The sequence below is a fragment of the Neomonachus schauinslandi genome, chromosome 4 (genome assembly GCF_002201575.2).
Source record: "Neomonachus schauinslandi chromosome 4, ASM220157v2, whole genome shotgun sequence".
Taxonomy (NCBI): Eukaryota; Metazoa; Chordata; class Mammalia; order Carnivora; family Phocidae; genus Neomonachus; species Neomonachus schauinslandi.
The window spans coordinates 162,032,380-162,049,672 of record NC_058406.1 but is presented as its reverse complement, the minus strand read 5'-3'; the positions used below and the strand labels follow the sequence as shown (position 1 = coordinate 162,049,672).

The 17,293-nt window shown below is 32.6% G+C and overlaps 1 protein-coding gene across 3 annotated transcripts in view; it reads left to right on the top strand.

The window, feature by feature from the left end:
* The window catches only part of CSMD3 (CUB and Sushi multiple domains 3), a 1,204,765-nt gene that overhangs the window by 907,402 nt on the left and 280,070 nt on the right, over positions 1 to 17,293 (top strand). For all 3 annotated transcript variants that reach the window (XM_044914284.1, XM_021688378.1, XM_021688377.1), the window contains 2 exons: positions 3,569 to 3,695; positions 5,726 to 5,928. In XM_044914284.1, coding sequence (XP_044770219.1) covers positions 3,569 to 3,695; positions 5,726 to 5,928 — 330 coding nt within the window. The remainder of the gene's footprint in view (positions 1 to 3,568; positions 3,696 to 5,725; positions 5,929 to 17,293) is intronic.

The following is a 17,293-nucleotide window of genomic DNA, read 5'->3' as shown; positions in this document are numbered from 1 at the left end:
TTGTCAGTTGATATGACTAACATATGAATATCCACAAAACCTACGAGACTGCAAGTAGAAAAAAGTGAAATTCCAGTCATTAAAGGCCTTGCATCTAATTACACAGTGTTTTTGATGTCACAAGACTTCTGTTGGTTTATTGAAACATTGATTCACGTAGGAAGCAAACATGTTTTTATCTAACCAAAATGCAATCATAGGCCTTTCTTTTCAGATGCATCTGATTTTGGATAGATTACGAAGGTACTATCTGAAATAATAATCAACCTAAATTAACAAAGCTTGGGATTCTGTAATATGACCAACAGTGAGCCCACTGGCATTAGTTATGAGAAAAATAAAGCACTGATTAATTCTCTCTGAGGTTGTATTCTTTGCTGTAAATATGAAATATATTCAGAAAAGCATTAAGGATTGCAAGTGCACCATACTATAAACTTGTAAATACCGATTTTCCATGCTGTCCTTAAAACTAAGATCACAAAACAAATATATTAAAACATATATATTTTCTGTATATGTTGAACCAAGCTAAAGACATTCTTCTTTTTAAAAGATTTTATGTAAACAAAAGGGCATTTGGTTTTTGATCAGAAGATTTTAATTCTGTTCATAACAAATCAATGTGCTTCATATTTAGAAATCTCGCAAGTCAAAACTTAGTGACTTGAGGGATGCCTGTGTGTCACGGTTGGTTAAGCGTTCAGCTCTTGGTTTTGGCTCAGGTCGTGGTCTCAGGGTCCTGAGATCCAGCCCCAGGTTGGGCTCCACGCTCAACGCAGATTCTGCTTAGAGTTTCTCTCTCCCTCTCCCTCTGCTCCTCCCTGCCAAAAAATAAATTAATTAAAAAAAATAAAATAAAATAAAACCTTAGTGACTTGATACTGCTTGGGATTTCATGAGAAGGGTAAACTTTTTTTTTTCTTTTTAATGATGGTTGATCAGGAATAACAGCTGAAAACAGTTGGATGGATGGTGTGTCATGCTGATGATTTCCATGATAACAGAAGACGAAATTCTATTTTAGATGCTGTTCTCTACTGGCAACAATTAATAGCTTTACCACCTGGCCTAGGAGCATAATTTTCTGTGCTCACTAAACTTAAATATCTATCATGGTCATATATTTGCCTCTCTCAAATAAGAAACTTTTTCTGTTATACGGATTATTTCTAGGTAATTATGGTTCTGAAGCTTATACATGGATCAAACAAATAATTTTTTGAAACACCATAGCCAGAAAGATTTAATCTATATACCTGCTTTAAATACTATTTCATTTTTATGCTGCAAACATAAGTCTTCTGTTAGGATATGAACTCTAGTGCTATGGCGTATCTCACTGGCTCATTTGAAGTCAAAATGCCAGGTAAAATTTGTAGAAAAGAAATATGGAGAAAAAAGAACTATGTTTAAATTCAAGATACAACACAGTATACAAAACATCAGTTTGACCTTTACCTGATTAAAAGTTAGTCTGGAGGAATGAATATCAAATCTGTTCTCATAGTATATGTATGCCATAATAGTGATGAATTATAAAGAAATGATGTAAAATGAATTAAAATAGTTACATAGTGCAAGGTTGCCACAAAATTTTTGTTAAAAAACGAGAAAAATCTAAATGAGTGATGGCGACATCTTAAATACTGGTATCTTCTTATTTATGTTAAAAATAACAAACTTGTAATTTTTTTTTAAGATTTTATTTATTTATTTGACAAAGAGAAACACAGCAAGAGAGGGAACACAAGCAGGGGGAGTGGGAGAGGGAGAAGCAGGCTTCCCACGGAGCAGGGAGCCCAATGCGGGGCTCGATCCCACGACCCTAGGATCATGACCTGAGCCGAAGGCAGACGCTTAATGGCTGAGCCACCCAGGTGCCCCTTGTTATTGTAAATTAAATTAATGTTGCAGTACAAATAAAGTTGCTTGTCCTCTCTAAATGAGTATATTAGCATTCTCCAGTGAAATAGAATCAGTAGAATATCTAAATCTAGGTCCATCTATCTATCTATCTAAGAGATTTATTTATTTTAAGGAATTGACTCATGCAGTTGTGGGAGCTGACAAGTTCAAAATCCATAGGGAAAGTCAAAAGGCTAGAAACTCAGGCAGACGTCAATGCTGCAGTTTCGAAGAATTTCATTTTTTCTTAGAAAACTCAGTTTTTGCTCTTGCAGCCGTCTAAATGACTAGATGAGAGCTACCCACATTATCAAAGGATAACTTCTTAAACTCAGTTGGTCACAGATGTTAACCACATCTATAAAATACTTTCATGTCAATATCTACATTAGTGTTTGATTAAATAACTGGGTACTACAGCCTAGCCAAGTTGACACATAAAACTAATCATCACAATGTGGTGAAATACAATATGTAAAAATCTTTGAAATAATTTTACCTATATGAATACAGCCTACTCATTTGAACCATTTCATTCAGTTGCTATTAGGTCTCTTCGAAATGCTAAAAGTTTGTCATTGACAAGCTTTGCTCCAATAATAAAAACAAAACAACAACAAAAACAAAAAACCCAAGAAGCTTAATTCACCACTGAATGTGAGTAAGATGGAAATAGTGCAGAGAACAAGAAAAACAAATATAGAAGTACCTTCAAATATTTAAGCACAAAGTAAAATGTTTTGGTTTTGAGATTTTGGGGGTTTTTTTGTTTGTTTGTTTGTTTTGGTAGGAAATAATCTGGAGAATTTTCATATGTATTATGTGTTACAGTGTTATGCTTGTTTCAAGGGTTAGAGATGTAGCATGATATACTAACAGCAGCCCTTAGTTTCTCTCATGTCCAGTACAGACAGCTCCTTCTAGATTATCTGTTTACTGAAGTAAAACCTCTACAGATGTCTCAGTGAATTAAATAGCATCAGAATGGAGAGGAAATCCTCCAAAAGATTAAAAACTATATATATTGTATGACAATACTTAACATTTTTAATTTGATGAGTTTTATAAAATTTAGGGACCCATTACATCAAAACTAAACTAGATTTTACTGAAGTGAGAAATCTAATAAAAATGCCACTTTGACTTTTGGGAGGTTAAAAGGGAAAGAGTTTAGAGTGATTTAAAGGGGAATAAAAGGACAATGAAATTTAGAAGGCCTGAGGGACTGCAGTAAAGATTAGTTTTTCTCAGAGGTGGGGTAGCAAGATGATGAATTATTCAGACCGCAACCAAGGTGCAGTGAGCAACTTGCCATCTGTTTCCCCTTTTTAAATTATCATTACTTAACCACACATCTTAAAATCTTTGAATGCCTAAAATCAGAGTTCTTGAATGTGTCCTGTTTTTATTCCCTAATTAGGTTAATTTTACTATCACTTATGTGATCTAACTTGAGACTTTGTTTTATTGTATAGTATATTTTTGCTTCAATCAAAACATTAATCTGAGAAAGTATATACAGATGTATTGTTTTAAGAGGAGGGCTAATCAATTCTTATTTTCCTCAAGGTGAAAAAATACATATTTTTGAGAAATTCATCGATTGTTTTTACAAAGATTGGCATTCAATTATGACTTAATGTTTGCTATTTTTTTATAGCTGAATGTGGAGGTCGTTTTAAAGGAGAATCGTCAGGAAGAATCTTATCTCCTGGTTATCCCTTTCCATATGACAATAATCTGCGTTGCATGTGGATGATTGAGGTAGATCCAGGAAACATTGTCAGGTAAATGGATTTCATTTTCTCAAAATTACTGGGGAATCTGAAATTCCTGAACAGCCTCACTATACAATATCAAACATCGAGGTTTTTCAGTATTTTTAGCCTTGGCAAAGAAAGATGTGGTTTTCATCTGTTTAAAGTATGAAAAGTATTCAGAAGCATGATTTATTGATTTATGGGTCACAATGGTAGCTCATATAATCCCTAGAGGGAAGCTTTTCGTAGTTATAATAGACCACAGAGATTAAGAATATTTTTATGCTTCTTTGAGACTTTAATCTTTCAATTCTTGGTGATTCAAGATGCTAAGTCCACCATTTTGCTAAGGATATAAAGCTGTGCATGTCACTATTTTAAGTTCAGCCTCATGAACATTTGGAAGAATTAAACAAGGAAGGGAATTCAGTAATATTCCATCTTCCCTGGCTATAGGCATATCTCTGGAGCATCAGCTCTCTGCTCCTTTAACCATATTTGATTTCTCTTTCCTGCTGAGTTTAGTTAGGTGGCTCACAATTCTTCACATTATCAACCCTTCGATGAGGGGAGAACCATCACCTCCTAAAACAACAGCAGTGAGGTTTCCAAGGCTATCACGTTCTCTAAATCCTAGTTTAACTCTTATGGTTATGGCTGGGAACAGATTAATAAATGAACAAATAAATCCTCCTCTCAGAACAAATCTGAGCTAGTTGGTGTGTTATCACTCTCAAAACAATGTTTCATATGAATGAAATTTCAGACAGGCTTCTGGGTGGTGAAGGTGGTTATAGAAAACAAGTATTATACTTCATATAACATGCCGAAAGGTACACTCCGTGAATTATTCAGTGTGAACCGGTGTATTACTTTTGCAAGGGAATTTGCAGAACTCAAAATAGACTACATAAGATCAGTTCTCAGCCTGTTTTTCTTTAGTATAGATCACACATTGTATTATTTAAATATTAGAATTACTAAACTTGACAATACTAAATTCAACAGGATTCTGGATTTTTTTAAATTAAAGAACAATATTTGATATTAAATTGCAACACTAACTTAAAGCTATGACTATTCTCATATCAAACATGAATGCGATATATGTAGAGAGAGAATTGAGCATGTTGCTATAATTGGATTTCTAATTTTTGGCACTGGCCACAAAAAATATCAAACACTAATTTTGTCTAGATTAGATATAAAGCAGACTTAACATGAAGCAAATTTTTGGTTTTTGTGTATTTGGGGGGGGTAGGTTTGGGTAGAAAATGTTCATTTCACATTGAGGAACTTCCCTTTTACTCTTAGATTACTGGGTGTGATTGTAATGTTGAATATTTTAGAAAATGCTTTTTCTGTATATCTTGAGATGTTCACGTAATTTTTTTTTCCTTATACCTATCATTGTGATGAAATATATTGATTGATTTTTTAATATGAACTAATTCTTGCTTTCCTGGAATAAACTTCATTTTGATTCTGATAAAACAAACAAACTTGAAACATTGGTAAAAATATATGCTATGGAGTCAGAACACTTGAGTTCAATTCATGACTTTGCCACCCTATGAGCAGTTTTATTTAATCTGTCTCAACTCCGTTTGCCACATTTATAGAACTGAGATAAAATACCTTCCTGCTTCATTGGGTCATTATAACAATTAAACAAAGAAAATATATGTAATGCATTTTGCACAGTGCCTGGCATGTACTAGATCCTCAGCCAGTGCCTGCCATGAACTCCATGCTCCCTAAGTATCAGCTACTGTGGCTACAGTTAAAATCCAGGAACACAGAAAAGAATGTATGTCTGAAGTTCCTGTAATTTGCAAAGGTGATATAATAGTACTTCTAATCCTATCCTAGAAAAATAAATTATACTGTTCGAGAAATATGTATTAAGTTAGATATGCTGTTTATATAATTCATTTTTTATCTGATAGAATAAAGGAAATATTTAATAAAATCAAAGATGCATATTTGTTATATTCTTTATTTAAAACTGAATCCATGTTTAAATAATCAAACAGAGACATGTGGTTCTCCCACAGCCTACAGTTTCTTGCTTTTGATACGGAAGCATCACATGATATACTCCGAGTTTGGGATGGTCCACCAGAAAATGAGATGCTCCTAAAGGAAATTAGTGGATCTCTTATTCCTGAAGGAATCCATAGCACTCTCAACATAGTAACCATCCAGTTTGACACAGATTTTTATATCAGCAAATCTGGATTTGCAATTCAGTTTTCAAGTGAGTTATTATTTTATTTCTTTAATGCAAAATAAGAATGCTATTGAAATAGTACTTTAACTTTACTGCCCAAAACTTTAATTTTAAAATTTTAATGATCCTAAATATTCTTATTTCTAGTCTTCCTATTCATCTTCAGTTAAGGTAAAATATACTTGGAAAAAAGCAATATAATTAACTTGGAATTAATCAATTAATCGTTGAGAACTTCTACTTGTCAAACAAGTGATGTTAAAATAATTCAGCAAATGAAATAATACTTTACAAAAGCTTGTAACCTCAGTTTACCATAAAACTGTATATTTCAAAATGTGAAATTTTTGTAGATAAGGAAGGAAATTAATAGTTGCCATTACAAAAAAAGCAATCCTATATTTTTACTAATTTTGTTTTTCTTCTTTTAAAGATCTTAATTATATATTCCCAGATATCTTTGACAAATATTTTAGATCTACTTTTAAATTAAAGACTTCCTATAACAATGAAATGTCATTCATTGTAAGTAATTACCAGTGTTCACGACATTTTTTTTTCTTCTTTTTTTCTTTCTATGGCATTGCTAAGTGGCTAAATATACGTTGTTCTGTAAAAGGGATTTTTGCTTAGTAGCTGGAGAAAATGAATAAAAACTTTAAAATTTTAATTGTTATATTTTTACTTTTATTGCCAACATACATTGCCTCTTTGAGAAAATTATCTAATGGGTTTTCTAATTTTATAGTCTTTAAAAACCCTATTAACAGAAACCTATGCAAATTTCTAAGATCATTTATGGAAAGCATGCAAACCAGTGTTCCTGAAATGTACCTGAATTCAAGTCCTGGCTCCTTACTAACTACTGAGTTTGGGTACCTGATCTCATCATCTGAGGCTGAATTTTCTAATTCACATAGGTATAATAATGCTTATCTCATAAATACATTATTAGAATGTAACATGATCATGTGTATGCAGTATTTGGTATCAAGTATATAGTTGGTGCTCAGTGAACTGTTATTACTATATGAGTAAATGTAAAATTGAAATCCTTTGAAAAAAAGTTAAAAAAAAACATAAAGATTAACTTTTGAAATGACTGTCCACAAAATATATTGCTTTTGAGTAAAGAACTGGTTAAGACAGTTAAACAACTTGGCTGACTTTTGGTTCATAGAACAGAGTTGTTTGACATAATTGACTAACATGAGTGAATTGTTCTATATGGGGTAAGCCAAGCTTGTGTGAGAGAAGTATAAATCAGTATAGAAGAACCAATGTCTGTAAATTTATACTTTACCTTTTGAGAAAAAGAAAAAAGAATGAAAAATGAAATTACCATGTAATTGGTCAACATAAATGGCTTCTATTCTTCATATTTATATCTTCTAGTTTTTACTGCTTACTTTTCTTTTTATGGGGATATGAACAATTTGTCAGAGATTGACTGCTGTTTAATTTCAGTTCTTTCTAATTATTGTTTGGCAACTAACAGTTCCCCTTTCCTTTACCTTAAATGAGTAATATATAATATTTTATACTTAACTGGTTATTGGGATTTATAGTCTGGTTATACTCATGTGAAAAATTGCTTGAGGCTAGTGTTGTGAATGCCAAATTCATCTGCTTAATAGATACCGGCTGTTTTATATATGTTTCCAGGAATTTTTAATGCAGATTTGTCAGTTAAATTAGTAATGCATTTTCATATTTATTGTACTTATAGGGCATTTAAAGAAACAATATGCATCATACCAGAACTTTAGTAAATCTGTCTTCATAATATTCTTTTAAGATGCATAGAAATTTGTACTCGTGATCTGAGACTAAAAACCTACCCATTGAAATAAAATTACTTTGAAGGTGAATATATTATATTTTGAAAAGCATCAATCAATGAAAATTAGTCACTTGTTTGGATATCTTCTATTTCTCATTTTTACATGGCTTTCTAAGTATCCAAATTTCAAATTCAAAAATACTCTTTTCATGAATGAGATCTTTCTTGGTGTGCCAGAAACCATGTCAAGTGCTTTATACACATAATCTCATTTAATCCTCACAAAAGCCATATGATTTATGTTGGGTCATCCCCACTTCCCACATAACTACAGAGAGGTTCAGAAAATGTGTTAATTTGTTTCAGGTCATAGTAAGAACAGATGCCTGGAGCTGTGGCTCAGATCCACATGTGGCTGAAGGGAGCATAAGCCAGGATAGTCATAGCCAAATTAAGATGTATCATTTTAATTAAATCAGATTTGTATTGTATTCTGTCCCCTTCCCTCCCCCCCCACCTCCACAATGCTTGGTCCTCTTTTGAGCAAATAGCTGTTGTTTAGTGAGTGTCAAATAATGAATTTTAAAAAGAGGAACAAGTCAGGCAATACTAGCAGAAAAGCCTTCAGCAACAAAATGCAACCAACGAAATGTATTTCACTGAACTTGGTGCAAGTGAATTTAACTGAACTGTAGGTCACATACCAACTTCATAATCATCATTAAGCCACTATTGGCAGCCACATGCCTTCCATTTCATGATCTGTTCATTCTTTTTAGAGTATGTCACGTTGCTTCTTGGTGTTATAGTCTGCAAGGCACTTTTGCTTAATCAGAACTACTTAAGTCTAACACGGCCACCTCATGCTGTCCTGTGTGCTGTCCTTGGTTCTCAGCAGTCAGCCTCTGTATCCCCTGCTTCAATGTGTAATCTGCCTCTCTCGTCCCACTTTAGTTCCACAGGGAAGTCATCTTTGGGGTATCATGCTGTCATTTGCCCACAGAATAGCTGCTTTTGACAGAGCATTTTCTATGCTCTTCACTCTCTGACCTCTCTTAAGAATCTGCCCCCGCTAGGTAATACAGCATACGAAGGCCCATAGCTTATGCTGTTGAAAATTCTCAAGGAAATGGATCCCTTAGCCAGGAGAGGTTGATGTCTCCCAGCCTCAAAAGACGGCATGGTGCCCCCGCCTTTGTTCCCTTTTGGGAACAAAGCACAGCACACCTGCATTGCTGTGACAGTCAACTAGCCACTCACTTCATTATCCCTCCAGCCAGACTTTTCTCCACATCTCCACCTGACTGATGTTTCTAAAATACAAATCAGACATCACCCCTCCATTTCAATTTTTTTTTAATGCGCACAAAGTTTTAAGTTCAAAACTTTGGAATTACATTTAAAGCCTCCATGATTTGCACCCAAACTGCCTGCCAGTGTCATCCTTCACTACTCATTATACACATCCAGTCATCTAACTACACTGTCCTGAGAGGACAGTGTCCTTTCACATTTCTCTTTCTCTTCCGTATTCCTAAAACACATAGGTCCACATTCAAAATCTATAAATTCTTAGGCATTTTTCCAAGGTCCAGGACAATGATACTTCTGGTACCGATGAACTCCTAGGCAGAATTAGTCACTTCCACATCTGTACTGCTCTGGCACTAGGTGCAAATTTTATTAGAATTGCAATATGGTCGAGTGTGCCCAGGACAATCCGTTTATGCATGTTGTCCTAGCATCCTGACTGGTTTGGCACTTGGATCTGTATTTTCTTTTTTTTTTTTTTTAGCAAAGTATCATTATTTTGGCCAAAATAGGCCAGTATTTTACAGTAATAGACTAGTATTCTGCTAAAACACCCAGGGTGTATTTATTAGACCTCTGTTTTGTATTTGACCTCACCTAGCCATGGGTGAGATATGTTTACAGGGCTCAGAGTAATTATTATGCATGATTAAATTTGAAAAACAAATACTGATAACCCATCTCCATTTTCTAATCTTTTCCATATGCCAGGTAATTCATATTTCCCTTTCAAGGAGAATTTATAGGACACTTGTAGATAGATAAAATATTCTCAGATATGAACATCTAACTCATTCTGATCTTGGTAGGTAGTGGGAGAAGCATTTGATGCTACTTCCCTGCAAGCTATTTTGTATAACAGCAAGTTATGTCATAGTCTTGCTGTGGTTTGAAAGATACGTAAAGCTGTCAGAACATGAATTGGCAGGATTAGCAGGAAAAATGTGTTCTTGAAATATGCACAGAAGTAGAGGCTCAGGAGATGCACTGGAAAGCTGAAGTATATAGTCTGCATTATCTTGTTATGAGTATTTTTGTTATTTATTTTGTGGGGTCAATTCACAACTATTTATTTTATCATAGAAATAATTTTTTATTGTGTAAGACTGATGAATCACAGACCTGTACCTCTGAAACAAATAATACATTATACGTTAAAAAAAAAGAAGGGAAAAATGAAGGGGGGGAAATTGGAGGGGGAGATGAACCATGAGAGACTATGGACTCTGAGAAACAAACTGAGGGTTTTAGACGGGAGGGAGGTGGGGGGGATGTGTTAGCCCGGTGATGGGTATTAAGGAGGGCATGTATTGCATGGAGCACTGGGTGTTATACGCAAACAATGAATCATGGAACACTACATCAAAAACTAATGATATAATGTATGGTGACCAACATAACATAATAAAATAAAATTAATTTAAAAAATAATATTTTTTAAAATTTTATTGCAGTAGACATTTAGGGCAGCAGTGAGATTTTAAAAAGTACATGTTTAATGAAAATGTATGTACTGAATATTCATTTCTTAAGAAAGCTGATTTCACCATTCAAAAGGCAGGTCAGTTCAGCCAAAGGATACTGTCAAGAAGAGCCTAAGCAGAGATGCCCAAAGATGTAAGACAAACTTATCTTTGAAAAAGTTGAAACTGGGTCCCCAAAAGATAGCAGGAAAGAATCTAGAATATTTTTATTAGTATTTGTAAATCAAAGTATTTTGGTACATCCAGAAACATATTTTTAGAAGAAGCAGAGAGTCCCACACAATCCCCTTTCAGTAAAACATGTTGAGATAAGTGGTAAAAATGTTTTACAGAGGAAATAATATGTTGATTGATTATTTTTCTGTGCAACCAAAAAGTAATATAATACTGAATTACGTGAGACTTTATTGCCTCATGTTCATGTTAACATTATACAGGAGGTGGAGGGGCAATTTTATATTCTAAAATATAAAATATAATTAAATGGTCATTTGAAGCCATGATCATGTATTAACTGCAACTTCATCATTTTAAAGTACCTGATGTATTAAATAAGTCTTGGTTATTTTAAAATACCTGTCTTCTATAGCCCTGTTCTTAGTGCAATTATTTCCTAAATGAAAATGCTCCCTGGCACCATGACATCATTTGTAGTAATGGGTCTGTTTTTTCTACTAATGTATTAACCGTATATGACAGATGGGATATTTTGGTTGAAAATGTAGCGTGTATGATACTAAAACATGAAATGTTGGGAATTTAGAGCTAAAGAGTGTGTTATTTCAAGATAGCGATATGTGGTATTCTTGTTTTATGAACAAATTCTCCACACATTTTCAGACAATAGATCATTAGAATAGCTGTTTAAATTAACTACATAGTTTTTAGATTTTTAGTACTTATATGTTAAGGATTATGTACACATTGCTCATAATGTCGGTATGTTAATCATCAAAAAGCCCAATAACATTTCAATTAAAAATAAAATTGACTATGAAAATGCAACTTGCACATAATGTCTATTAACATACATGGGGACCATAGCAGTGTCAATTGACCATGTGAAAACCAGAAGACATAGATCCACTTAAAAACATGACGTTTCATTTAGAGCAAATGAAAACCCTACTAATTTCATTACTTTGAATTCTAAATTTTCTTCCTCATGCATATGAAAATTAATATGCCAGCTTCTATTGAAGAACTTCACAAATGGCTCAATAAGTTCACTTTTATGTAAGTTACATTATTGCTTTAGAGAATCAGTAACATCAATCGCCTCAAATATTTTAACTCCAGTAAAATTTTGTTTACATCCACTTCATGAAATCAGTGTCATCTTTGAAAGTTCATTGTGTCAAAGAAAAAACATCTAGTATTACAAATTCAGTTAAGATTTTAACATTTTAATAATTTTAAATTTACTTAGACTTGTTTTATGGTCCAGCATATGGTTTTCTAAAATACTGTGTGCATTTGCAAAGAATGTGCACTTGCCAAATGGAGTGTTTTGTAAATACCAATTAGGTATAGTGGTTGATAGTGTTCTGTTTGAAGTGTTCTATATCATTACTGGTTTTCTGTGTACTTTTGTTTATCAACTAATGAAAGGAAGTGTTGAAATGCCCGGTTGCAATTGTGGATGTGTCTACTTATTCTAGCTGTCCTGACATATTTTTGCTTTGTGTATTATGAAGATATGTTATTAGGTGCATAACACTTTAGGTGCTATGTCTTTTTAATGAGCTGACTTTTCATTACTAAGAAAGATGTCTCTCACTGATAATCTACCATGTCTTGAAATTTTCTTTGTCTCATATTAAATATCTTATGATTAGTATAACACTGGTGTACTATTCAGCATCCTTTTAACTTGGTTTGTCTGTATATTTAAAGTATGTTTTTAGTAGATAGCACATGATTGAGTCTCAGTTCTTTATACAGTCTGAAAATCTCCACTTTTTATATACAGTCTTTAGACTGTTATTAGACCATTTACATTTAATGTAAATTTTTCATATGGTTTACTTTGTCTACCATATTACTATCATTTTATTGGATCCACCTATTCATTGTTCCTTTTTGCAATGATCATATTTTTCTCCTCTATTAACTTTTTTAAACTTTTGATCCCTTTCACCCATTTCTCCACCTCCCCCACCCCCTGCCTCTGCCAACCACCTATTGGTTCTCTGTATCTATAAGCTTTTTTTTTTCTATTTTTTTTTATTTTTTTGTTAGAGTCCACATATAAGAAAAATCATATGTTATCTGTCTTTCTCTGACTTATTTCACATAGTATAATGCCTTCAGGGTCCATCCATGTTATCCCAAATGGCAAAGTTTCATTCTTTTTTTATAGCTTTTTTATAGCTGAATAATATTCCATTGTGTGTGTGTGGCTAAAGAAACCACAATTTCTTTATCCATTCCTTTAACAATAGACCCTTAGGTTGTTTGCATATCTTGGCTATTGTAAATAGTGTTGCAATGAACTATATATAGTTTTGAGTTAGTGTTTTCATTTTCTTCAGATAAATACCCAGAAGTGGAAATGTTGGATCATATAGAAATTCTATTTTTAATTTTTTGAGGAATCTCCATACTGTTTTTCATAGTGGCTACACAAATTTACGTTTCCACCAACAGTGCACAAAGATTACCTTTCCTCTACATCCTTGAGAACACTTATAGTTTCTGGTCTTTTTGATAATAACCATTCTAAGAGATGTGAAATGATATTTCATTGTGATTACATTTGCATTCCCCTGATGATTAATGATGTTGAGCATCTTTTCCTGTACATGTTAGCCACCTGTACATCTTCTTTGGAAAAATGTCTGTTCAGATCTTCTGCCCATTTTTTAATTAGATTGTTTTCTGTTTGTTTTTTTAAGTTGTTTTTTGCTGAGTTATATGAGTTCTTTAAAATATTTTGGGTATTAGCCCTTTATCAGATATATGATTTGCAAATATTTTCTCCCATTTAGTATGTTGCCTTTCATTTTGTTGATGGTTTCCTTTGCTGTGCAGAAGCTCTTTAATTTGATACAGTCCCACTTGTTTATTTTTGCTTTTGTTTCTTTTACTTTTGGTGTCAGATTTTTAAAAATATCACCAAGACCTATGTCAAGTTGCTTAGTGCCTATGTTTTCTTCTAGGAGTTTTATGGCTTCAGGTCTTACATTCAAGTCCTTAATCCACTTTGTGTTAATTTCTGTGTATAATGTAAGATAGTTTCATTCTCTTGCTTTTGGCTGTCTAATTTTTCAAACACCATTTATTGAACAGTCTGTCTTTTCCCCATGGTATATTCTCGGCTACTTTGCTGTAAATTAATTGACCATATATGTGTGGGCTTATTTATGAGTTCTCTATTCTGTTCCATTGATCTATGTGTCTATTTTTATGACAATAACACACTGTTTTAATTATGATAGCTTTGTAATAGAGTGTGAAGTTAAGAAGTGTGATGGCTCTAGCTTTGTTCTTCTTTCTCAATATTGCTCTTCTATGCAGGGCTTTTTGTGGTTCCTTGCAAATTTTAGGATTATTTGTTCTATTTCTGTGAAAAATGCAATTGGAATTTTGAGAGGGATTACATTGAATTTGTAGATTACTTTGGGTAGTATGAACATTTCAACAATATTAATTCTTCCAATCCATGAGCATGAATATCTTTCCATTTATTTGTATCTTTTTCAATCTCTTTTCTTAATGTGTTGTAGTTTTCAAAAAACAGATCTTTTGCCTCCTTGGTTAAATTTATTCCAAGATATTTCATTCCTTTTGATGCAATTTTAAATGAGATTTTTCTTCTTAATTTCACTTTCTTAATGTATTAGTTATACCTTTTTTGTACCTGCTCTAATATTTATAACATGCATTTTTAACTTAGCAAGACTTATCATCAAATTCTGTTATACCACTTCTTATATAAGAACCTTACAATACTGTATTTCCATTTCTCCTTCAGTCCTTTGGGCTATTGTTTTCATTTATTTCACTTCTATATATCTTAATACCACAGTAAATTTTTTTTAACTTTAAGCAGACAATTTTCTTTTAAATATTTTTTAAGTAAGACAAAGTTCACATTTTAAAATTTTAATATTAAATATAGTTATTTGTTTTGTGATAAAAATACAAATACAAATTTTGATGATAAATAGCCTCATGATAAAAACAAAGCTCTCATAAAATTAGGGAATAGAAATATACTTAGACTTGGTTGTGGTGTACATATAATTCATAACTGTGACCGAACAAATGCTACTTATCACAATAAAAATGTTAAAATTTACAGATGTATTTATATACAGTGAAATAATTGAATTACATTCATGTATGTGTGTGACAGAGGAATGCTGATTCAAAAATGAATAAATAAACTTGAGTATGTACCATTTTCTCTTTTTGTTGCTCCTTGTCATTCAGACTTTGAAAGATTTGCATCTCTGAAGCACTATTTTGCAAAATAGACCAAAATGTTCTACTACCATGTTGAAATTTTTTGAAAATGAAACCTTTAAGTGTGGTTTTCATTAAATCAGTTGAAAATCTTTAGTCAAAGTATTCAGTTATTGGAGTGGTAAAAATCTTCAGTTTTGAAGTTTTTAGTGAATTACAATTATCAACAACAAAGTTTAGCATCAGGAAGACATTTAAATATTATTTTTATAAAATTGTGAAAGCTCAAACACTATCTTATTTGAAATTTGAAACTATCTTATTTTTAATTGTATTACATTTACATTTCATGCTGGAATGGAATAAAATTGAAAAAACCCACAATCTTACAGTTTGTAAGTGAATATTTAAAAAATCATAATTTAAGGGGCACTTGAGTAGCTCAGTGGGTTAAGTGTCCGATTCTTGATCTGAGCTCAGGTCTTGATCTCAGAATTGTAAGTTCAAGCCCCGCATTGGGCTCCACTCTGGGTGTGGCGCCTACTTAAAAAAAAAAAAAAAAGATAATTTAAGAAAATAAGTATTTATTGTAAAAATCTTTGTCAAAGAAAGGTATCTGAAAAGAGATAAAATCCAGTACCTGTGATAATGTTTGAGGTGAAATAAATGCACATTGCTGTATGAAAAAAAATCAAATTGAAACTTTCCCCCATTTTATTTTTTTATTTTTTTTTAATTTTTTTTTTAAAGATTTTATTTATTTGAGACAGAGTGAATGAGAGAGAGAAAGCACATGAGAGGGGTGAGGGTCCGAGGGAGAAGCAGGCTCCCTGCCGAGCAGGGAGCCCGATGCGGGACTCGATCCCGGGACTCCAGGATCATGACCTGAGCCGAAGGCAGTCGCTTAACCAACTGAGCCACCCAGGCGCCCGAAACTTTCCCCCATTTTAAAAAGTAGCCCTAAGCTTACCAGATATCTCAGCCTACCAGATAGCTATAAAGAGACATCAGTTGAACATGCCAGTGACTTTAAATGTATTAAAAATATCTTTAACAATATTAATAAAAATAAGAATATATTAATTCTTTAGGAAAAAAGAGTAAAAGGCACTAAATAATAGGTAAGAAACCATTTAAAAATGTGCATATGTACCACAAATGATTATTTTGATTACATTATTTTTAATGTTTAGATAATTCAGATAAAGAGTGTTTCTTTGTGCACAGACATATGGCATTTTTTTAGAAATTATTTTAAAAACAGTTTTTGTATGGATAACTCCTTTGAAATATTCATCAATATAATACCAATTTTGTTAGTCAATACATATTTTTAATTATATAAATTAATTTTAACTTCTTGTTTCATTCTTGGAACTTTTCAGTTTGAATGATAAAAAGTCACCTGATTTTAATACCCATTTTATTATATTAAAGCTGTGTACACATCTGCTGTCCCTCTTAGATTATGTTCCTTTGAAGAGCAAGGATGTTAACATATTAACATTTGTATCCCTAGAAATTGGCACTGCACCTGGTACTTAGTACTTAGCAAATGTTAAATGAATCTGCTTGAATAGGAAATCTTTTAATAATGTAAAACCAAAGTGCACTGATACTATATACTGGCAGTTAAAAATAATGTAAAACCATTTTTATATGATTTTTCCTTTTTTGCTTATTATTTCTAGTGATACCTTAATATTAGAATTCAATTTCAAATTAGACTTTTGTATAATCTTTTATAATTTTTAGATATAAAATCAATTTCCTGAATAGGTAACTTTGGGTCATCAACCTAACATGGCTTATGATTTCACAAAAATTGTATCAGTAATTTTATTCCCATTTTTGTCCTCATTTTGGAACATAAGCCACAATGAAGGTAGGGAGGTGTTGTCTCTGTTGTCTCATTAAAATATATCTCCAATATCAAGCATAATACCTGGATCATTGTGGGCGCACAATAATTATCTAGTGAAATAATTGAATATATCTCTTTAAAATAAATTTCTATATTCTTAGAAGTATATTACAACACTGGTTTTGAGTTTCCTTTTGCATCCCGTGCATTAGCAGCTTTGTTTCCTCCTGGGTTGATGGGAATGTCTCTGTCATGCTGCCATCTACTTTAACCTGACTTGCCATATCATTAGGTGTATCCTTAGAAACATAATGAAATTCTAAAGATAGCCACATACTGAATAGCTGGCAGAGTGTAGGCCTAATAATGATGTTGAACATTCTTTATAATCTTGTACAAAGCAAGAGCTCAATCAAGGGCAAAATACTCCAGGGTGAAATCCACCTCTAGGTTACCATCTGCATTTCAAATATTTTCTGATCAATTTGACTCTGGATGGAATTTCCTTCCAGATTAAATATTCCCATTACCCAACTTGAT